At 42.9% G+C, this 24077-nt stretch overlaps 1 protein-coding gene across 1 annotated transcript in view; it reads right to left on the reverse strand.

The window, feature by feature from the left end:
- Positions 1 to 24077, reverse strand: part of ABCA13 (ATP binding cassette subfamily A member 13) — a 393578-nt gene that overhangs the window by 354657 nt on the left and 14844 nt on the right. The window contains exons 2-6 of the mRNA XM_042248365.1: positions 17243 to 17336; positions 14953 to 15076; positions 4566 to 4720; positions 3250 to 3278; positions 1350 to 1513 (exon numbers count right to left, since the gene is read on the reverse strand). Coding sequence (XP_042104299.1) covers positions 1350 to 1513; positions 3250 to 3278; positions 4566 to 4720; positions 14953 to 15076; positions 17243 to 17336 — 566 coding nt within the window. The remainder of the gene's footprint in view (positions 1 to 1349; positions 1514 to 3249; positions 3279 to 4565; positions 4721 to 14952; positions 15077 to 17242; positions 17337 to 24077) is intronic.

The following is a 24077-nucleotide window of genomic DNA, read 5'->3' on the forward strand; positions in this document are numbered from 1 at the left end:
ATCATTTAGTAAGAAACTAGTTTAAAGTATTATTGCTGCAGGGAGAAGTCAATTCTGACTCCTTGTAGAAACCGTTTCTTTGACTTGCTTTCTGTTGTTTTGTTGCTGCTGCTGCTGCTAAGTCACTTCAGTCGTGTCCGACTCTGTGCGACCCCATAGACAGCAGCCCACCAGGCTCCGCCGTCCCTGGGATTCTCCAGGCAGGTACACTGGAGTGGGTTGCCACCTCCTTCTCCAATGCATGAAAGTGAAAAGTGAAAGGGAAGTCACTCAGTCGTATCCGACTCCCAGCGACCCCATGGACTGCAGCCTACCAGGCTCCTTTGCCCATGGGATTTGCCAGGCAAGAGTACTGGAGTGGGGTGCCATTGCCTTAATTATTATTATTCTCATACAATGTCCTGCCTCAGAGAATCCTGTCCCTCTGCCTGACTGTTAAACGAAAGTGCCTTTGTTCAGAAACTTGTCCACCCAGAGATGGCAGAAAGAAAGAAATTAACACATCCCCCAGCCTGAGGCTTGCCATTCTAGGAGATACTTGCAAGATTAAGTGGCCTCTTTACTTTGTTTCCCCACCATCCCCCATCTGTGATCCATAAAAGAACCCGGCATCCAGACCCCAACAAGACAGTAGTTTGCCATCTTCTCGGGTAGTTTGCCCTCTTCTCGGTAAGCCAGCCAGCCTTCCGAATAAAGTCGGATTCCTTGCCTCAACACCTCATCTCTTGGATTCATTGGCCTGTCGTGCAGTGAGCAGAGCAAGCTTAGCAAGCTTGGACTCAGTAACATTAGGTTCATGTCACATCTCCAGTAACAAAAAGCCCAGAAACAACCGAAGACCAGTTATAAACTGTCAAGTAAACTGCAGTCTACGGTACCTTATCAAAATGGAGTGTTACTCAGCCAGTGATGATGCTCATCTGAAGACTCTCAGGACCCAGGAAACATTAATGATGCAACGTTATATTGTTTAAATCAGGGAGCACATGCTCTGAATCGCGTCACTGCACTTAAAATGCTTACACTGGGAACGCGAGGCAGGCATGGCGAAGCAAGAGCTCGGCCATCTCTGGGTGACATAATTCCAGGGACATAAAGCCCACTTTTCTGGTAGCAATCACTCAGAGATATATTTTCCCGTTAAAAAGTGAGGAGGAAGAAACCCACACAACATTGCAAAGCAATCATCCTCCAGTTAAAAATAAAATTAGGAAAAAGATGAAGAGACAGAAAACGAAGACCCAGCGCAGCCAAAACTAAACAAAGTAAAACAAACAACAACAACAACAAAAAGTGAGAAGGATAAACCAGATCCTCTGTGACTGGCTGCGTGTCTCACTTTAACTTACGTCAGAACCGCGTGGAGTAGGTGTCCTCCGGCAAGGACGCCATCTGCAATGTGGAGGCTGTTTGCATAGAGTCTTGGCAGTAAAAGCAGAAAGTCCCAGAGGTGAGGCTGCTGGAGGAGACTCTCCAGCTTCCCAATCACTTCCTCGGACTTATTGAGATCCATCTGATGGAACAAAACGCCACGTGGGAGTGGAGGAGGCACAGGGCCACAACTGTAAGAACACAGAAACCCTGGGGGCCAAAGCCATGCCTCCTGAGTCACTACTTTGAACAGACCTGATTTTAAATTTACTCTGTGAGGTTAGTTTTTTAACTGTTGTGGAAGTTCGAACTGGGGAAGAGAGGTAGATGTCTGTTTTTGTAACAAGCTGAACCAATTTCTAAGATGTTGAGATAGATTTTGGAAATAGATGATGAATTGTTCAAATCTGAACAAAACTGGAATAGATACTGGTATCTGAGGTTTTTTGTTCTTGCAGCTGAGCACAATCATGACATATCAGTTATAGTGTCAATAACTGAGTACTTCCATCCTCACAAAAATTCGTCCCCCCCCCCCACCATGTGACCAAAACTGTGTTCCACACTGTCAAATGTCCCTTGGAAAGCAAAACGTCCCCCGGCAACGACTGGGGCCTTACCTGAAGGCTGTGTATCTAATGCGAGACAAAGGTTTGTGCCAAACACATGAATCTTTTTTTTTTTTTTTTTTTTTGGCTATACTGTGGCTTGCTGTGTCTTAGTTCTCTGACAGGGACAGAACCTGGGCACCCTCCAGTGGAAGAACAGGGCCACTTGCCCTGTGTCAGCCAACGCCATGTCCACCCTCTGGGTTTCTAAACTCACAACCTTACTGAAAAATACTCGTCTTTTAATGCATCTCCTGCACATTTCTGGCTATCTCAAATACAGCTTCTATACAGTGTTAAGTAACCATCAAATCGCTAGAAAGATGTGTTTGAAGAATAAACTTAAAACCAGTGCTTTGAACTTCACCATGGCGGAAGAAGAATGTCGCCTGTCATATCAGTAACCGGGGAATGCTGCAGCCATCAAGACAGCAGGCGCTGCATCCAAGACCACTCTCCCAGCCCCTGACTCCGCACCCCTCCCCTGTGCACCCTGAGGAGGTTCAGGACGGAGAAGAGCCAGACACTGGCCCCAGGCAACTAAGAAGCACACCCAAAGGGTGGTTTCAACGAGCCCAGACTCTTGCATTTTCCCGCATGGACAGGCACTGAGCTCATTCACACAAGGTGTGCGTTTTCCTTGACCAACAGGAATCTTTTGATGTTCCGACTTCCCCAGCTGTGTGGCACAAATTCCTGCATGTCCAGATTCCTCCCTTGCCTCTTCAGAGCAGCTCCTCAGAGAGAACTGAGAGACTGTAAGCGTATGTACGTGAAAGCTTTAGTCGCTAAGGCATGTCTGACTCTTTTGAGACGCTATGGATTGCAGCCCGCCAGGCTCCTCTGTCCATAGAATTCTCTAAGCAGGAATACGGAGTGGGTTGCCATTCCCTTCTCCAGGGCAATCTTCTCAACCTAGCGATTGAACCTGGATCTCCGGAACTGCAGGCAGATTCTTTACCATCTGAGCCACCAGGGAAGCTGTCCCTGGCTTAAGTCCTCAGCAAGTCCACTGAATAAAACATAGTTCTTAAAAAAAAAGTTCTTAGAATTCCCCAGTGGTACAGTGGTTAGGACTCTGTGCTTCCACTGCAGGGGGCATGAGTTCCATCCCTGACCAGGGAACTAAGATCCTTTGGGCCATACAATGCAGCCAAGAACTCAAAAATTAAAAATATTTTTAAAAACATAGTTCTCAACTGTTTTTTTTTTCTGTCAATGCCATTATGTCTCTGAAGACTAAGTTTCAAACTTTTGTTAAAATACTTACTGTTAAAAAACTGGAACCATAAGGAGAATCTACAAAAAGAAGACGTCAGAGAGATTAGTTCAGGCAGCAACCAGAGAGCATGTGCCAAGCACCTATTCTAGCTCCAAAATCAAATGCCAATCACAGAGTCCTGCTCTGAGAGATGATTACAACCTGAGAAGCAAATCTGAAGGCAACAGTCTGTCCTTCCAAATCACATTGATGTTAAATAAATTACAGGGAAGTGATTTAACTGGTAAACCAAATTTCAACCATTTGCCATTAATTATTTATTGGAATAACCAATAAATTAAATGGAGTTACCAAATAACCACCTATTACTTTCTCAGTCTCCGATTCCATAGACATTGTGAGCGTATAGAACAGGACAGAGAGAATAAAAGGAGAGTGAAGAAAAACAAGAGAAAGGAAAAAACTGAAGAGGGACGGGAACATGAAAGTACGACCTTTCAGATTATATTTGGAATCTGCTTGTGATCAAATAAGAAATATGTGCTGGTCTCTGCTTTCAGCTACTAACACAGGCTCCTAGAACTCTCATTTCCTGAGTGCAGGGTGTGATGGCAGCATCACACCCTTGTTCATGACAGGAGAACTTCGAAAAGCCCTGAGACCTCCAAGAGATGACAGTGCCTCTGAACACTAAGGACACACCTGGGGGCTTGGGTGCCCAGTTGGCTTCACTGGAAAAGCCAAGACACATTTCTGAGACGGGCTGGAATTAGGTCCTACTTGGGACAAACATCTCCTGCAGTTGGGCCGAAGTATGAACAACAGGATACAAAAAGGCCGAAACCTAACTGCAAAGCAGTGTCCCAAACATGATCCCTGCAGACAGCACCTCCCAGGGGGTGCACAGATCACCCCACATGGCCCCCTGACCCGCCCCCACCCTCATCCCACTGAAGGGAGCCTGCCACTTATTCTTGCTCCCTTCTGCTGCAGCGGGGCCTCAGTAAAGCCTCGCCTAAATTTCTCATCTGGCCTCTGGTCAATTTCTACTGCCTTTGAGGAGCCCAAGAACCCAAGTTGGTGACAGAGCTGGACCTTCCATTCCCCCTGCACCAGTGACCACCTCTGACCATCAGACTGAGGGGCTGGAGATGCAGTGAGTCACCAATGACCTAATCAGTGGAGCCTGCCGAATGGAAGGCCACAGAAAAAACACCTAAACAATGGCTTCAGAGAGCACATGGGAAAAATTATATACCAAATATACTTATGGTAAAAATTTAAATGAATGTTTTTTGTTTTCATTAGCTAAATCAGCAACCCTAAGTACCAGGATGGAGTGGAGACCTGAGAGATTTACTTGCCTGGAGCCTTGGATCTTTCTACCCAGAGTTTTTGTAAGTTTCTAGCCTTGTCCATCACTTCATAAACTTCCTGGGCGAGGTCCTGTATCTCTTTTAAGAAGGCCAGGTCGTCGACCTTCTGGTGAGGGACAGCTGCAGCTGGGAGCCTAGGAGAACTTTAAATAAATGAAGTAAATACCTGGGTAGAACTCGTCTATAGGCACAAGTCTCCTCAGCAGTTTAAGGTTATTGATACCAAAAGGCCCAGTTGTCCTCAGTTGAGGCTGTGCCCATTTACACCTCCTCCAATGCCCCAACAGCCCACTCTTCTGGACCTTCATCCAGAATGGACTCTATCATTTAAAAAAAAAAAAAACTTGGCCAGGGACATGGTCTGGTGATTAACAATCCTCCTGGAAACGTAGGAGATGCAGGTTGGATCCCTGGTCGAGGAACTAACATCCCACTTGCTTCAGGACAACTAAGCCCATGCACCTCAACTAGAGAGTCCCTGCCCCACAATGAAAGATTAAGACCAGACACTGCCAAATAAATTTTTTAAAAAACTTTGGCCAATTTAAAATTAGAAAATAAGATTTTAAAATTTAAAAAATAAAAAACTAAAATTTAAAAAAAAAAAAAAAAAAAAAAAAAAGTTATTGGCACAACACTGTAAATCAACTATACTTCAGTTTAAAAAATAATAATAAAAGGGACTTCCCTGATGGTCCGGTGGTTAAGACTACGTGCTTCTACTGCAGAAGGCGCAGGTTTGACCCCTGGTCGGGGAACTAAGATCCCCCATGTCTTGCAGCATGGGCAATAACAATTTTTTTAATGGAAAACAATACAGTTAGAAAGCTGTCCTCAATCTCTTTATTATCTGTGAGGCTCAATCATTTTATATGTTTATTAGTCATTTCATTCCTCTCATTGATTACACCGCGTGCTTCAAGCAACATGCTGGGGGTCAACACAGCAGTGAGTGAGGCCCTGCAGGTAGAATAGGCAGGATGAGCCCCACTGTAAATGGCAAGTCCAGCCAAGAGGTGGGTCAAGCATACTGAGGCTCAGTTAAGCTAGGGATGGGCAGGAAGGTCTGGGCGGGCAGCGGGGAGCCCAGCAGAGCAGCCAAAGACAAGTCTGTGTGTCTTACCCCTGATTTAGACCCACTTGGGCATCGTGAAGATGGGGCATCAGGCAGAGGGGCCCTGGGGGATGTCCAGGGAGCGTTGGGGGGTGCCTCCCCAGGAGAGGTCAGCTGTGGGTACAAGCAGGGGAGCCCCAGACAAAAAGGACAGATGTCAGGCCAGGTCACAAGGACTAGCGATCAGGAGGGAAGAGGGCTGTCCCCACTGGGTGGTCAAAGCCACAGCCCCATTTTCTGCTGGGATGTCCCCTGTCTTCTCATGTTTGAAACATAGCTTCCCTTTGTCATATGTATAAAAAATATCCTCTCCCGGGGTTTTTTTCCTTTAATTTTGTTTAGCTGCTAAGCAATATCAGACTCTTCTGCGACCCCAAGGACTGTAGCCCACCAGGCTCCTCTGTCCATGGGATTTCCCAGGCAAGAACATTGGAGTGGGTTGCCATTTTCTTCTCAAATTTATTTTAGCTTTGAATAATTTTACCAATAGAAGACACTAAGGAACATAAAGTGTGTCAACAACAATGGCCATCGGAGCAATGATCTAAAAGGGTAAGATCTAGATCTAATGTAAACGTCAAGTTCTAGGAGAAGCATTAACGTAACGTCACCTGCTTATGGAAAGATTCCCTTTCATCTTTAACAATGGGCTTCTAGAAAGCAGACTCCCGCAGAAAGGGTCAGAACCGCGTGGGAGGCTGTGAAGAACAGACTCTGAGCCTGCCTCCCACCCTCAGCCAGGAGGCTGCCCAGGACTCTGCATTTTAACCCACCCTCCTAGTGGTTCTAATAGGGACGATCCTGGCCGACCTCACAGCGTGGGAAAATGCACAGGCCCCGGATGGAGTCCCCCATGCTGAAACCAAGACTTAACCCCCAACCTAACTGCAGGTCGGTGTTCCCAGTAATATACCCCTGGGGGATGTAATTTCAGTGTGGAATTCTCTGATCAGCACCAAGGAGGTGGTCCTTTCCATCCCCAAAGAAAGATGGTTTGCCACACGGACCCTCTCTTTCCACACAGGAAGGTTGCCTAAGCTTGAAATGCTCTTTTTGGCTTGTGAGGTTTTTAAAGGCAAGACAAGGAGCCCTCTCTACTGACCAGATGGGATGCTGCTCAATTCATGAATCATTTAATATAGCCAATCCAACCTTTAAAATCTACTCGGGTTAATTTTTGTTTCAGCAACACTATGTAATTCTAATAAAAAATGATGATAAAATTGCTGTTTTTTCTTAACTTAATACTTGTCTTACATGGAGGAAAAATGATTGTTCTTGAGTGAAAAAGAGAAAACATTCTCACAACCTTTAAAATCAGCACAATCTACCCTCTACTGCAGTCCATGGGGTCGCAAAGAGTCAGACACCACTGAGCAACTGAACTGAACCCCATCTACATCCATTCTCAAATTCAGTGGGAAATTACCTTAGTCAGTAAGAAACTACAGATTTAAAATAATACAAGGAAAATAAATTAATAAAGTAAAACAAGGGATCATTTCACTAATTGCTAGAAGCTTGTTAAAGTAAGTAGGTGTCAATTACTTTTACCACATCCTCTAAGAGGGGGAAAAAAAGTAAAATTGGGAGAAATTTTTCCTGATTAAAAAGTTAGATCCCATTAGATTTTTTAACTCTCAAACGTTTTATTATATAAATTCTCAAACACTGTGACTGGAGGAATGGTTGTCCACAGATAAATCCACCTGCTGCATCAGCCCCCCTGGGACATCAACCTTTAATTGTCACCACCTACAAGGAAGCAGAGGCTTCCCAAGTGGCTTAGAGGTAAAGAACCCACGTGCCAATGCAGGAGACACAAGAGACATTGGTTTGATCCCTCGGTCTGGAAGATCCCCTTGGAGAAGGGAAGGACTACCCACACCAGTATTCTTGCCTGGGAAATACCATGGACAGAGAGCCTGACAGGCTGCAGTCCATGGGGTCACAAAGAGTCAGACATGACAGAAGTGACTTAGCACACACAGGGGAAATCCCAGGGCTGAAACAGGCATTGTGTGGAGACCAATTTCCTCCTTCCCAAGTCCAGCTCTTTCTTTGGACTTTTTATCAGGTGGCATTGGACCCTGCCAGGTATTGGAGGAGCTGTGAATGGAAGAGGGGACAAAGGAGATCTGATTCAGGAAGACAAGAAAAGGCCACCTTGCAGGTGGCCCTCAGACCAGTAGAAAAGCACCCTCTCAAAGGGCCCCAAGCCAAACGCTGCGTCCAGAAACCCCTGTGGGAGTTCAGTGAAGGATCTGAGGATGTCAGAGGTGGGAGGAATCACTCAGGCCCCTCCTTCAGTTTGCAGACAAGGAAACTGAAGCCCCCTGAGGGTCCCCAAAGCCAAAATGTTTCTCAAGCAATGTCTCCCTTAGAAAGTCATCATTCAAATATTGGGATCATAACCCTAATAGGTTATGATTCAAATAATAAAACCCTTTATTTTGGGGGGCTCCAAAATCAGTGCAGATGGTGACTGCAGCCATGAAATTAAAAGATGCTTACTCCTTGGAAGAAAAGCTATGACCAACCTAGACAGCATATTAAAAAGCAGATACACTACTTTGCCAACAAAGGTCTGTCTAGTCAATGCTCTGGTTTTTCCAGTAGTCATGTATGGATGTGAGAGTCTATAAAGAAAGCTGAGCACCAAAGAAATGATGCCTTTGAATGGCGGTGTTGGAGAAGACTCTTGAGAGTCCCTTGGGCTGCAAGGAGATCCAGTCCATCCTAAAGGAAATCAGTCCTAAATATTCACTGGAAGGACTGATGCTGAGGCTGAAACTCCAGTCCTTCGGCTACCTGATGCAAAAACTGACTCATTGGAAAAGAACCTGATGCTGGGAAAGACTGAAGGCAAGAAGAGAAGGGGATGACAGAGGATGAGACGGTTGAAAGGCATCACCAACTCAATGGACATGAGTTTGAGCAAGCTCCAGGAGTTGGTGATAGATAGGGAAGCCTGGCATGCTGCTGTCCATGGGGTCACAAAGAGTCAGACATGACTGAGCAACAGAACTGAATCCTAATAGGGTTGTTGGAGGGTCAGCAGAGGGAATCTATGTAAAATCTTAGCACAGAGTCCAGCTCCCAACTCTTTTTAAAGGGCAGTAATAGGGACTTCCCAGGTATTCCAGTGGATAAGAATCCACCTGCCAATGCAGGGGACACGATTTCAATCCCTGGTCTGGGAGGATCCCACATACCGCAGAGCAGCTAAACCCACGCACCACAACTACTGAAGCTCACACTCTAGAGCCCACAACAAGAGAAGCCACTGCAATGAGAAGCTCACACACTGCAGTGAAGAGTAGCCTCCATAATCAGAGAAAGTCCATGTGCAGCAATGGAGACCCAGTGCAGCCAAAATAAATAAGCAATTTTTAAATATAAAGTAGGACCATAAAACAATTTAAAAATTAAAAATAAAGGGCAGTAATAATACAGCTGATGCTGGGACAGACACATTTTCAGCCCAAGAGCTGCAGGAATAAGCAAAGAAGATAAACAGGACTGTTGCTTCTATTACATGTGTGTGTATGTGCTAAGTTGCTTCACTCTTTGTGACCCCATGGACCGTAGCCCACCAGGCTCCTCTGTCCACAGGATTCTCCAGGCAAGAATACTGAAGTGGATTGCTGTGCCCTCCTCCAGGGGATCTCCCCAACCCAGGGATCGAACTAGCCTCTCTTACATCTTCTTCCTGCACTGGCAGGCAGATTCTTAACCACTAGCACTGCCTGGGAAGCACTGTTTCTATTATAAATTCTGCTAATGTCTCTTATTGGGATCTTCCTCAATGACTCAGTGGAAGAATCTGCCTGCAGTGCAGGAGACACAGGAGACGTGGGTTCAATCCCTGGGTCAGGAGGACTCCCTGGAGCAGGAAATGGCAACCTACTCCAGTTCTTGCCTGGAAAGTTCCACGGATGGAGGAACATGGTGGGGTATATCCAGCCCATACGGGTAGCACAGAGTCAGACACTACTGAGCACGTGAGTAAATTTTCCTCATTCATTTACTGGCAAGGCACAGTTTAACAGAATTAAGATTATTTCTTAAGACAGCCAGATCCCAATGCAAAAAAGTAATTACCCTAGGAACTGTCTTGTCCTGAATGCCCCTCAGCTGCCTTGTGGCCGCTAAGGCCAGCCAGACCCCTACCTTCACTGCCCACCGGTAACCCAAGTGCTGACAAGCAGAGTCTCAAGGATGTAAAGGCTTTGGAAACCTGTAATAGCTCTGGAGTTTAAAAGGGAGGAAAAGTTAGAGAAATTCCCAACTGAGGAAAGAAGAAATAAAGTAAAAAGCCTTGGGGACTTTCTTTAGATCTATTTTTTTTTTAATCCATGTTCACCCTGGAACTATTTCCTTTTCCTGGAGAATGCAGCTCTGAAGCTACATGTGACTTGAAGACTTTTTTCCTGTCAAAAAGATCACCTACAGAGTTATTGCCTTATTGTCCCTGTTGGACCCAAACAAGCTTTGTGTCTTACCTACAGAATTAATATTCATGGTTTTAAAGGTTGACATAACTAGTTTCTCAACTGTTCCCTGAACCAACTTTGTCATCCTACTGATCATGTAATTAAAGAGGTAACACTCAGTGATATATCTGTTATACAAAAGACATTTTTAATTTCTTGAAAATTTACCTCTGACAGAATTTATACTCATTCCCCTACATTGGCTGTATAGAATCTTAACCACTGGACTGCCAAGGAAGTACCCCCATTCCCATGTTGATATTGCCCTATAGTTATATAAGATCTCACTATTGAGAAACAACTCCCTTTACATCTATAATTATTTCAAAATGAAAGTTAAAGAAAAATAAAGTCAAATAATACATGACAAATTCAGGAAAAGGTACAGTATATTATAATCCCCATATAGGATCATTTGCAAAAGGCCATTAAAATAAAAAATGCATTTTTCTCTTGACTTGCAATTCTGCTTCTAGTAATCACTCCTATAGATACATGTACATTAGTACAAAAATGCATAAGCCACTAGAAAAATATAACAAAAAGGTACAGTTCATAAGTCAATAATAGAGAAACACTAAAGGATACAAAACATTCAATTTACATAAACAAAAGCAACAAAGAGAAAAATAGGAATACAGAAAGATGGCAAAAGTAGGAACAAAGTAAATCCAATATAATAAAACCAAGTGGTCTAAACACTAAAAGGCAAAGACTGTCAGACTGAATAATAAGAACCAACTCTATGCTGTTAAATTTTAAAAATAAAATTTAAAGACGGCCAGAAAGTAAAAAAGATGGAAAAATATATATCATGTAACACTAATCAAAAGAAAGCTACAGAGTTGAAATAAATACCAACAAAATAGACTTCAAAACAAGAAATACAACCAGGGATAAAGAGATTATATTAACATATCATATATTATGTATTATAGTATTTTAGATAATGGATATAGTATACTGTGTATAACATACTGTGTGATATATTTCATGTACAATGTCTTGTATGCATAATGTCTAATAACTGAGATAACTGGATTAAGTTATATAATGATAAATGAATCAACACAGAAAAGATTTATTCTAACATGTATGCACTTAAACCAGAGCTTCAAAGCAAATGAATCAAAAATCAGTAAAAAACAGAAAAAGCCACAATTACAAAGATTACAAATGCTTTCTTGATTATTTATAGAACAAACAGAAAATTGATAAAGATATTGAAGACTTAATGTCACCCAACAATAGCAGAAGGCCAGTAGTTGCTTTGAAAGTGAAGTCGCTCAGTCATGTCTGACTCTTTGTGACCCCATGGACTGTAGCCTACCAGGCTTCTCAGTCCATGGGATTTTCCAGGCAAGAGTACTGGAATGGGTTGCCATTTCCTTCTCCAGGGGATCTTCCTGACCCAGGGATCGAACCCAGGTCTCCCACGTTGTAGGCAGATGCTTTACCCTCTGAGCCACCGCTTTAGGTAACACTAAATATTTATTAAAGGAGATAACATGCTATGACCACAAAGTAATTCAAATTGAAAAAGACCTAAATCACACAGAATTCTCTGACCATAGTGGAATTAAGCATAAATTAGTAATAAAAAGATTTCAGGAAAATCTTCAAATATTTAGAAACTAAGCATCTGACCTACAAGTGACCCATGGGTCAAAGAATAAACTACAGTAGAAATAAGCTAATATTTTTAACCTAATGCAAACAAAAATACAACAAATCAAAATTTGTGAGATGAAGTAAGGTAGAGTTCAAAAAGAATGAAAGGCTTTTACTTTTTATATTAGAAAAGGTAGGAAACTGATTATCTAAGTTTGAACATAAAGAAGGTAAATAAACATAAAAAAACCATTAAATTCTAAATAAAAGAAAAAGCAACCAGGTAGTAAAGGATAAAGCGAAGCTGTATTTCCAGGTGACATGATCATGTATATAAAAATCTTATGAGAGATTTAAAAAAAAGTCACTAGAACTGGTTGTCCATATTTTAAATTTTTAAAACAATACAAAAAATATGAAACTATTTAAGAATACATCAACAAAATATATAAACTACAAATGTAGTAAACTACAAAATGTGTAAGCTGAAAACTACAAAAACATTCCTCAGAGATATTCAAGAAAATCTAAGTAAATAGAAAATATATCATGCTCAAGTATTAGAAGACTCAGTGTTAATATTGAGTCTTAAGATTAAGATATCAATGCTCTCCCAACTAATTTATAGATTAAATGCAATCCCCTGAAGCAACTAGACATCCATATAGAAAAGAATTTTGACCCTTTCCTCACACAATACACAAAACTCAAACCAAAATGGATAGATTAGTGAAAAAGTTGGCTTAAAGCTCAACATTCAGAAAATGAAGATCATGGCATCTGGTCCCATCACTTCATGGCAAATAGATGGAGAAACAGTATCAGACTTTTGGGGGGGGGCTCCAAAATCACTGCAGATGGTGACTGCAGCCATGAAATTAAAAGACGCTTACTCCTTGGAAGAAAAGTTATGACCAACCTAAATAGTATATTCAAAAGCAGAGACATTACTTTGCCGACTAAAGTCCATCTAGTCAAGGCTATGGTTTTCCTGTGGTCATGTATGGATGTGAGAGTTGGACTGTGAAGAAGGCTGAGAGCCAAAGAATTGATGCTTTTGAACTGTGGTGTTGGAGAAGAGTCTTGAGAGTCGCTTGGACTGCAAGGAGATCCAGCCAGTCCATTCTGAAGGAGATCAACCCTGGGAATTCTTTGGAAGGAATGATGCTGAAGCTGAAACTCCAGTACTCTGGCCACCTCATGAGAAGAGTTAACTCATTGGAAAAGACTCTGATGCTGGGAGAGATTGGGGGCAGGAGGAGAAGGGGACGACAGAGGATGAGATGGCTGGATGGCATCACGGACTCAATGGACGTGAGTCTGAGTGAACTCCAGGAGATGGTGATGGACAGGGAGGCCTGGCGTGCTGTGGTTCATGGGGTCACGAAGAGTCAGACATGACTTAGCAGCTAAACTGAAGTGATCCTAGATCAGATGAAATTTGGGATTCCTGCCCAAAGTGAACTTTCCCCAGGGACCACAAAGGGCACAGAAATCCACAAATTGGTTACCTGTGATGTTTAAATAGACTTAAGATTTTGCTTTCAGATATTCATAATCTGAGACAATTCTCAAAAAGTGATCAGAAGTGAGTTTTATGGTTTTGGGAGTCCACTGAATTCATCCTGGACCAATATGAAAACAGTGAGAGCCTCTGAGTGGAGGGGGCAGGTCTGAGGACAGAGCCCAGCACCAGGAGGGACTTCTTTCCTGCTCATCAGCATCCAAGGTTCTGAAATGGACTGTGGTTCTCAGGATGTGGAGAGAGGTCTCTGCAGGCTGTGTGACCATCTGGTTTCAGCAAGTGGAGGTGAGGGGGCAGAGTGGACTGGGAGGCAAAGGCAGAATTATTCTCTGATGTGGAGACTCCAGCGTCAGTGTGACTGCTGGAGCCAGAGCCATAGGGATGGGTGAGTGCTAACTCCCACCACAGGAGGGCTACCCCGCCAGCACTTCAACACTCACAACATGGAAGGAAGGGAGTGAGAAGCAAATGCAGAGACGTTAAGTAAACTGCTCAGAAGCACAAAACAAAGAAGAGATGGGGTCGATACGGTTTGCATGCAAAGCCCCACTTTTCCCCCTTCAAGGACACACAAATTTCCCACTCTGAGTGATGAAGAGATGTAAGAGAGACCTGAAATGGGAACGCTGATCAGCCTCAAACACTTCTCATTTTCCCAGAAAGGCACTTTCTTTCCTGCACATACAAAAAGCCCACCATGTATTTCAGGGTTATGACTTTACACTTTACTCTCAAATGATTTTCTTAATATCATATGTTTATATTACCTCTCTCAAAAAACCTGTAAGCACCCACCCTTTAAAAGTATCGTACCAGATATGTCCAAAACTACCTAGAAGCTTTGCATTCTCATAACTTACAGTTGAAAGTTAAAGATCACTTATGTTAGCAGGCTTTACACTTCAATGCCATAGACAGGTCAACAGCAGGAAGGAGGGAGGAAGCAAAGACAGATTATTCAACATGTGAAAAATTCAAACCATCTGATGACTCAGCTGCTTTTCATTTCTAACTCCACTGAGAGAAGTTTCCAGAGCCTTCAGGGAGATCCAAGTTAAAAATCTTCTGTATTTTGACTCTGCTCACATAAAATACCTCCCATCGCTTCTCTTTTTAGTCTTTGGTGCCAGACTGCTGCCACAGGTAAACACAGGCAGGCTCAGCATCCAGAGTCACGAGGGCTACTGTCAGCTGGTCCAGGTCAAGTGTATCTCAGCTGCGAATAGATGCTGGTCCAAAATAGCACAGTAGGAAAAGCCCAGTGGGTAACTCAAACAAATACTTGTTTTCGAGCATTTGGTGCCAAAACTGCATAGTTGGCCAAGAGGGTAATTTTGAGGTCAGAGTATAACCTACAGAAAACAAACTATGACAAGCAAAAGGCATCTGCTAATCAGCAATCAGTTTGTGACTCTTGGAACAGCTGCAGAAAGACCTGTTACTGGAAACAAACCATTATGGAGGCTGTTTGCATGTGAGTCTGAATGTCATAAAGCTGATTTCCTGGTGACTCTAAATTCTGTTTCTTATGATGGCTGGCTCACCCCAAATTATTGAGGCTGAACTAAAAGCCTCATGTCGGTTCTATTCAGGAGCTTCCCATGGAAAGGATGTTTGTGTTTCTCTTACCGAAAACGCTGCTCCATAGCCCCTTCATAGCTTGCGTTCCTGCACCTCGACCCGGTGTTGCAAAGAAGGCCTTGGACAAAGGGGAAAACGCCCCGGCTGGGCAGATCTCGGGGTTGCAAATAGCCTGGATGTGGATACAAGGCAAGAATGAGTCCATACGACTGGTCCCAGAAAGGGAATACCTAGTGAGTTCAGTAATATGTAATATCATGTTATCACATTATTCGTCCTGTTGTTAGTTTAAAAAACACCTCAGCAGCCCAACAGAAAAAAGAAAGGACAGAAACCTATTACATTAGCACCTTTCCTCCAGGGCCTACCCACAGGCTGCAAGGCAGGATGGCTCTGCCTGGCCATACGCACAACTGCATGAGACTCCTCTTCCTGCTCAGGGAGTGTTAATACCTCCTCATTCAACCTCACCTCCAGACACTGTGAATAGGCTGTGGGTTGGAAGAATCAGAGCAAGCACCTCCTTTCATCTCATATAAAAGCGGAGGAGTTCTTGGATTCTTAATAACTTGAGTGTGGTTACTAAAGGTCATTTAACGCGAAGATGTTTAGAAAAACTGGATAGGATCCAAGGGCTTTCAGGACAAATGGTACAATAAACCACTTCCTGGAGAAAAGAGAACCCTCCGATGCGGTTGGTGGGAGTGTAACTTGGTGCAGCCACTGTGGGGAGCAGAGTGGAGGCTCCTCAAAAAACTAAAACTAGAATTACCATGTGATTCAGCAGTCCCACCCCAGACGTGTGTGTGTGTGTGTGTGTGTGTGTGTGTGTGTGCTCAGTCACTTCAGTCGCGTCCGACTCTTCACAACCCCATGGACTGCAACCCACCAGGCTCCTCTATCCATGGGATGCTCCAGACAAGAATACTGGAGTGGGTTGCCACGCTCCTCCACAGGGGATCTTCCCGACCCAGGGATCGAACCTGCATCTCTTATGGCCCTTGCACGGCAGGCAGGCTCTTTACCACTAGTGTCACTTGGGAAGCCCACCCCTCAGCACCCTTTGGGAAGTCACCATCTTCCACATCCTTCAAGGCTTTTACTGACCTGAACCTGTTTGTTCCTCCAGCCACATGTCTGCTTCCCATTCATATAAACTCCATTTCTTCTGATCTTCCCCCACGCTATCTGCTCTGCCCAGATCTGTCCTCCCCTGAACTCTTTCATCTGACCAAGATTCACATTTGCTAACTCCTCAGAACCCCTTTTCAGAATGGAGCAGCCACTTCTCCTCTGCTCCTGGTACCCTGTATGGAGTCCCAACATGGCACTACCTTACTGCATTATCATAGTCTGGCCCTACAGTAAGTTCTGGAAGGACAGGGAAAATACTGTGTCCACCACTTCATCCTCACCAAAGCTTGGACTCAAAGGCACTCAAAACATTATCTGCCAAATGAATAAATACATTAATTTACTATTGTGAATAGTAAATATACTATTTGAGATAAAAGTCACCCCTTAATAGTTTCCAATCATATAACATTTTTAGAATTAACCACATTATCCATATTTCAAGTGAGCATAGGCATGATAGAAACAAAACAGGCAATCATTTCTCAAGGAGTGATACTGTTGCAGTTTAAACCAGATAAACTAAATGGTCTTTCTGATAAAACACCTGGAGCAGAGGAAGTTATTAATAATGGTTTCTAAATGCTTTACCACCATCGTCATCACCATCATCACCACCAATATCATCATCACCACCACCATCACGCTGGTAAAATGAAATGCATCTCCCCCACGTTTACCTCTTCCTTTCCTCTTTCTACATTTATAATGACTTATACACCTATATCCTGAATTGAGACAGCTTAATTTGAGGAATAAATCTATCTGTTAGATTGGGCAAACATGAATATCATTCTTAAGAGAAAAAACCTAAATAGATGCCTAGGGGTGAAGTCGCTCAGTCGTGTCCGACTCTTTGCAACCCCATGGACTGTAGCCTACCAGGCTTCTCCATCCATGGGATTCTCCAGGCAAGAATACTTGAGTGGGTTACCATTTCCTTCTCTAGGGGATCTTTCTGACCCAGGGATCGAACCCAGGTCTCCTGCATTGGAGGCAGATGCTTTAACATCTGAGCCACCAGGGAAGCCCCAAATAGATGCCTACTGGCATATATCCCAGAAATAGAGGTATAAACAAGAGAACCCTATCCATTCATTTCACTCAGGATTCAGAATTTATAAAGAGCAACAGAAGAAAAAGAACGCTGCATTTTCTTCTCTAGATGTTGGTGATCAAAAAGTATAATAAAAATGAAACTCACAATTGTCTCTGTGTCTGGGAGGTTCTTGAAAACGAAGTACGGTCAGAATCATGAACAGGATACAAGGCCAGAAGAATTCGGCCAGGGAGAGCACCTGGAAAGTTGTCCAAAAAATTAGTGTCTAAACGAATCACAAAGCGTTATGAGATCTCCCCTTGTTGAAGGAGGGCTCGTAGGCCAGAGCAGGCTTCCTTTACAGGAAGTCATTGTCATCCTTCCTGTGCGTCCCTAAGAACAATCATTTGAGACGGGCCCCACAGCGATGGCCCGTGTTCACTGTATCCAGATCCACGACTGTCAGCTCCTTGTCCTTCTCCTATCAGACCTGGCTTCTGTTCCTCCCCTTTTCTTCACATTTTTATTTATTGAAGAACTTATGACATTAAAGAAATTAAACAAATAATTTCAGCCATATTTCTCACACTCCAACAAATTCACTATTTTTATTTTTCTCATTTCTTTCACATGTCTGACTTTTCCACCCAAGTAGCTATTTTTCCAGGGCTGGTGGTGGTGAACACTTGGTTTCATCTCATGAATATTTTCATGTGTTGCCATACACTGTTTTTAACTATCATCTTACTAGTTATGTAACATTCTTACAAATGAATGCATCATAATTTACATCTTTTGTCAATAAATTTTTTTGTAAAAGTAATTTTCTTTGAAATTACTTTCTTGAGATTGGAACAAACTCTGAAAAGTCAGATTATTGGAGTCAAATCTCTTGACACAGATTGCAAAAGAGCCATTCACACGGATTGCAGTAATTTGTATAATCCTGAATTTTCAAAGTCAAAAGAAAAGGAACTGACATTGATACACGGAATTTAATTATTTAAGAAGGAAACACCCAAAGAATAGCCTAACGAAAAATTAATAGAAAATCCTCAATTATCAGAAAATTATTTTTATTGCCAACATTCTTCACTCGGTTTCTGGTACATAATGTTCTTCTGTTGGCTTCCACTCAGTTTATAAATACAAAAGTTTATAGCCAGACACAGACCAAGCAAGGCACAGACCAATAAAGGCACAGACCAATAAAGTCACAGACAAAAGCCTAAGAATCTGCAGGTTAGGACGTTAAGGATGCTGTCAACAAGAAAAAGCACGTCTTGTTCTTTCAGACTCCAAAATCATGATGCTTTGAACTAAAGTGAGCTTCCCGTCCCTTTACTGTGTTGGCCTTTGAGCCACCATGGCCCTACATCCTTGGCTTGGTCCCAGCCTTTCCCCAGAAGGTCCAGCAGACAGACCTGTGTGACCGGGTGAGCACATGTGGTCTGAAACCATAAAGACTAAACTCAGGTGGGAAAGAACGTTTCCATCCCTGGTGTAATTAAAGGAGAAAAGAAAGCACCCTCTTGGAAATGAGTCATGAGGAAGTATTTCTCATGCCAGAAACTGTATCCTTATGGAAAGTTCTCTGAGAAAGTGCTGAAAACCAACACCACCCACCCTGATAAAAGAGAAATCTTCGAGGGAGGGCACCCTCTGGCTTAGTTCAGTTTAGTTGTGTCCAACTCCTTGTGACCTCATGGACTGCAGCATGCCAGGCCTCCCTGTCCATCACCAACTCCCAGGTTTACTCAAACTCATGTCCATTGAGTCAGTGATGCCATCTAACCATCTCATCCTCTGTCGTCCCCTTCTCCTCCTGCCCTCAATCTTTCCCAGCATCAGAGTCTTATCAAATGAGTCAGCTCTTCGCATCAGGTGGCCAGAGGATTGGAGTTTCAGCTTTGATATCAGTCTTTCCAATGAATATTCAGGACTGATTTCCTTTAGGATGGACTGGTTGGATCTCTTTGCAGTCTGAGGGACTCTCAAGAGTCTTCTCCAATACCACAGTTCAAAAGCATCAATTCTTTGGCACTAAGCTTTCTTTATAGTCCAACTCTCACATTCATACATAACTAGTGGAAAAACCATAGCCTTGAATAGACAGACCTTTGTTGGCAAAGTAACATCTCTGCTTTTTAATATGCTGTCTAGATTGGCCATAACTTTGATCCCTCTGGCTCAAAGGATAGTAATTAAACCAAATTCATTGGTTTAATTACCAAAGGTCAAACACTCTGCAGAAGAACTTAAGTCACCTGTTCATCCTCTAGAACAAATGAGTCATTTCTTGAATGAACAGGGATGGTGGGGTGTCTGTAATTAATTCTGGTTAAATATAAATGTGCAAGATTGAAAATATACCTCATGTTAAATAATAACGACCTCATTAGGAAGAATAAATACATAATTAATTGGGGAGGTTGAAAAAAAAGTACTAAATTTAGAGGGAGAGGGTGGGATGATTTGTGAGAATGGCATTGAAACATGTATACTATCATGTAAAAAGAAAAAATCTATTATTAATAAATAATAAAATAATAAATAAAATAATAAAATATTATTTATTATTAAAACATTTTAAATAACACAATAATGATAACATTTATTATAATAACTATAATATAATTTTTGTTATTAACTTTTTATTTTATAATTTAAACAATAAATAAAATAAATAATACAATGTTAAAAATAAAATAATAAAATTTTTACCAATTGAGCCACCAGGGAAGCCCCTAGTAATATAAGATAGCCTTTTCTTAAAACAAACAAATATAAAGAAAACTGAAAATGGCTCACAGAGTCAAGACTCATATAGATCCTTTTATTTCAACATTTATTTATCAGGTTGCACCAGGTCTTCCTTGCGCACGTGGCGTCCTTGGTCTTCACTGTGGCATGTGAACTGTTAGCTGCGACTTATGGGGTCTAGTTCCCTGACCAGGGATTGAACCTGGGCCCCCTGCGTTGGGAGCACAGAATCTTAAGACGCTGGACCACCAGGGAAGTCCCACCCCTTTTGATATTATAAATTCACAAATAGATGCATGGTTAGGGTATTCAAAAAGTACAGGAAGAATACAACCATTCTCCCAAAAGATTCACACAGTTTTCTTAACTCATTTGTTACAAACATAAATAAATGTAACAGTTTTTTTGGATCAGTACTTGTAGATCAGCCCCATTGTTTTTAAAGACAACATAAGAAGATACGGTAAATTTTAATTTATTTAACCAGTCTCCCAGTTATGGAATTTGCAAAGTTTTCTGTTCGGCACCAGTGCTATTGTGAGCTTTCTGTACATCTGGCTGACTTTTGTAAGTATATTTTTGAGGTAGCACTGTTAAACAAGATTTTTGAGCCAAAGTATGTATGATTTTTTAATTTAGATTTTAATGGGTAGATATAAGCAAAGGCCATCAATAAAAATTTTTTCTCCACTGTTTATTAGACTTTCCATTGTCCAAATCTTTTTTGAAATGTTTATTTATTTGGATCTCAGTTGTAGCAAGCAGGATCTCTCCTCGCAGCACATGGACTCTCTAGTTGCGGCTCGAGGGCTCAGTAGTTTCAGCACTGCTGCTGCTAAGTCGCTTCAGTTGTGTCTGACTCTGTGCGACCCCATAGACGGCAGCCCACCAGGCTCCCCCATCCCTGGGATTCTCCAGGCAAGAACACTGGAATGGGTTGCCATTTCCTTAGGGCTTAGTATCTCCACAGCATGTGGGATCTTAGTTCCCCAGCCAGGACTTGAACCTGCGTCCCCTGCATCACAAAGCAGATTATTAGCCACTGGACCACCAAGGAAGTCCCTTGTCTAAATCTTTTAAGCAATCAGTTTATCAATCTTTTTATTTTTAGGATCTAGACTTCTTTCTCTACATATAAAACCCGCCATAATTTAAAGGATCTTGTCAAGGCCAAATTAAAATAGGCAATGGCAACTGTGAAATTATAAATATTTGTCATCCTAGTCATAAAATCAATGGCACATCTCTAGTTTCAAATGAGAATAATACTTAAAAAAAAATAAAACTCAGCCTCTCTTTCCTTGTGAGATGGCCCACACTCTGTGGGGTATGTTTCTCTCTAAATAAATCCATTTCTTATCCACCAATAAATAAATAAAACACAATTGAAAAGTTTCTCTGAAGATCCTGAAATAAAAGTAAAACTCCAATTAAACATAAAATTATAGTAACTCAGTTTTTTTAAAATTTACAAGCCAATCAGTGACCCTCTGGGAAGCAACGGTAGGAAAAATCTCCCACTGGTCTGAATGTGAACTTCCTTGGTTCAGAAGAAAACCACGGACCACCCAGGTGTGCTGTGCGGCGGTGCCTTGTGAGTGAGTGAATCACCTCCTTTCACAGGACTATTTTCCTGCAGGGACATAAAAGCAGCCTCCCCTGTCTCATCTTGTTTTCCTGTCATATTTTTCTCCTCATGGGTTGTTACTGTCCTCGACTCTTGCTTTCGGGTTATGTTTTGTGCTTCCCCAGGTCTCCCGCGCTGCAGGCCCCCTAGGCACAGCTTCTTAGCAGCAGGAAGGGCTCCCAAAGCTGTGCCAGGGGCAGCCAGAAGGAGATGCTGCTGGAGGCCCGCTCTCGAGGAAGACAGCCTTCTGGAAGCCCCACTAGTGCTCACGAAACAGTGACCGCTCTTCCAAACCACCACAAAGTCCCCTCTTCCTGCCGTGTGTGCCAGCAGAGAAGCTCCCGCCAGAAGTGCCCAGATGCCCGTCTGTAGCCCACATCCCACACCCCACAGGCACGCTTATGGGAGCTCTGCCCTCAGGCCCCTCAGAACACCACGGCATTTGGGGGGAGCCCTTAACAACACCTACACACAAAAGTGCACATGAAGGAGCCCTGGGGGAAAGGGTATACTGAAATCCCCTCATCTCCTCACAGACTTCCTTTTTCCAGACACCACAAGAGAGAGGAAAATGAAAAGAAACAAAGCTAGAGGAGATGGGGAGGGGGCCACCTGCCTAAGGGGGGATCACCCGCCAGGGCTCAGTCCCAGCGCGGCCCAGAGTCTCCAGAGCCAGGGACTCTCCACATCACACGCGTCTGCAGACTCGGGTGCCCTGACCCCGGGAGTGAGGAAACTGCTGCCGGGGATATTCGAATGACACGCAGAAAGTGAACAAGGAGCTAACTGCTGGAGACGCTCCTTAGGCTGTACACAAACATGAGGAAAGAACCCACAGTCAGAAAATAACTTCCCTAACTGGATAGTGAATACGGAATAAAACCTCTAACAAGGTGTTGAAGGAGGGCTATTCTGGTGGCTCAGATGGTAAAGAATCTGCCTGCAATGCAGGACACTCACATTTGATCCCTGGGTCAGGAAGATCCCCTGGAGAGGGGAATGGCAACCAACTCCAGTATTCTTGCCTGGAGAATCCCATGGACAGAGGAGCCTGGTGGGCCACAGTTCGTGAGGTTGCAAAGAGTTGGGCACAGCTGAGTGACAAGATGTTGAAAGAGAGCTCGGAACACAGCGAGGAGGCTAACACGACTGCACATCGTCCCCACCAGCTCCCCAAGCCTCTCTCCTTCCTGCTGGAGAAACCTGGCACATGAAGGATTTGCTCAGATGCTGCACCCGAGTTTGAGGGAGAAATCAAACTTGTCTCGGGTTTATTGAAAAGAGAGTCAAGACAAATGCATCACCTGGGCTAAGCTGCCCAAGGATGAGTCAGATGAAAAGAGAAACAGCTGTCTAAACATTGGAAAGGAGCAAAGCAAAAGAAAGTCAAGGAGCATGACGGGCAAAGAAGCAACTCAAATAACACAAAGACTTTCATATACCTGTTTCACAAAGAACAATGTAAGAAGAACAAACATTCAGAAAATAAGAGCCTAGGAAAAAGATGCTATATGAAAAAAGTGGTTACAGATCTAAGGGGAAAAAACAACAAAAAGCATTACTGTGGAATTCTAAGTGATTTAAAAACCAGAAAAAAAGAGGATAGACACTGGTTAAATTTCATTTCTATGTTAGACAAACAGTTTGAGATAACAACACTGAATTCTTAAAAAAACGTTTTAAAGGCAAAATATTAACACAAAATGCTAGTAGAATCAGCTTTGAAAAGCAAGAACTCCACAATATAATGGTAAGTGAAGTGAAGTAACTCAGTTGTGACCGACTCTTTGCGATCCCATAGACTGTAGCTTACCAGGCTCCTCTGTCCATGGGATTTTCCAGGCAATAGTACTGGAGTGGATTGCCATTTCCTTCTCCAGGGGATCTTCCCAACCCAGGGCTTGAACCCAGGTCTCCCGCATTGTAGACAGACGCTTTACCATCTGAGCCACCAGGGAAGTCCTATAATGCCAAGTGCTATACTTAAAACAGAGAATTCAACAAATGTAATGAAAAATATGCTCAAAGATTTAACAGTAGAATTTCCCTAAAAAAGAGAAAACTCTGACGAAAATTTTGTCTCAAGACTGAAAGAGTATGCTGTAATTAAAAAAAAAAAAAAAGCTGCTGTTGCCCTAGAGCTATTGAACACCCAAGATGAAGACAAAATAGTTCAGTTCAGTTCAGTCAATCAGTCGTTTCTCACTCTTTGCATCCCCATGGACTGCAGCATTCCAGGCCTCCCTGTCCATCACCAAACCCCGGAACTTGCTCAAACTCATGTCCATCGAGTCGGAGATGCCATCCAACCAACTCATCCTCTGTCATCCCCTTCTCTTCCTGCCTTCAACCTTTCCCAGCATCAGGGTCTTTTCCAGTGAGTCAGTTCTTCGCATCCAGTGGCCAAAGAATTGGAGTTTCACCTTCAGCATCAGTCCTTCCAATGAATACTCAGGACTGATTTCCTTTAGGATCACTGGTTGGATTTCCTTGCAGTCCAAGGGACTCTCAAGAGTCTTCTCCAACACCACAGTTCAAAAGCGTCAATTCTTTGGTGCTCAGCTTTCTTCACAGCCCAGCTCTCACATCCATACATGACTACTGAAAGAA

Source organism: Ovis aries, chromosome 4 (genome assembly GCF_016772045.2).
Source record: "Ovis aries strain OAR_USU_Benz2616 breed Rambouillet chromosome 4, ARS-UI_Ramb_v3.0, whole genome shotgun sequence".
Classification (NCBI taxonomy): domain Eukaryota; kingdom Metazoa; phylum Chordata; class Mammalia; order Artiodactyla; family Bovidae; genus Ovis; species Ovis aries.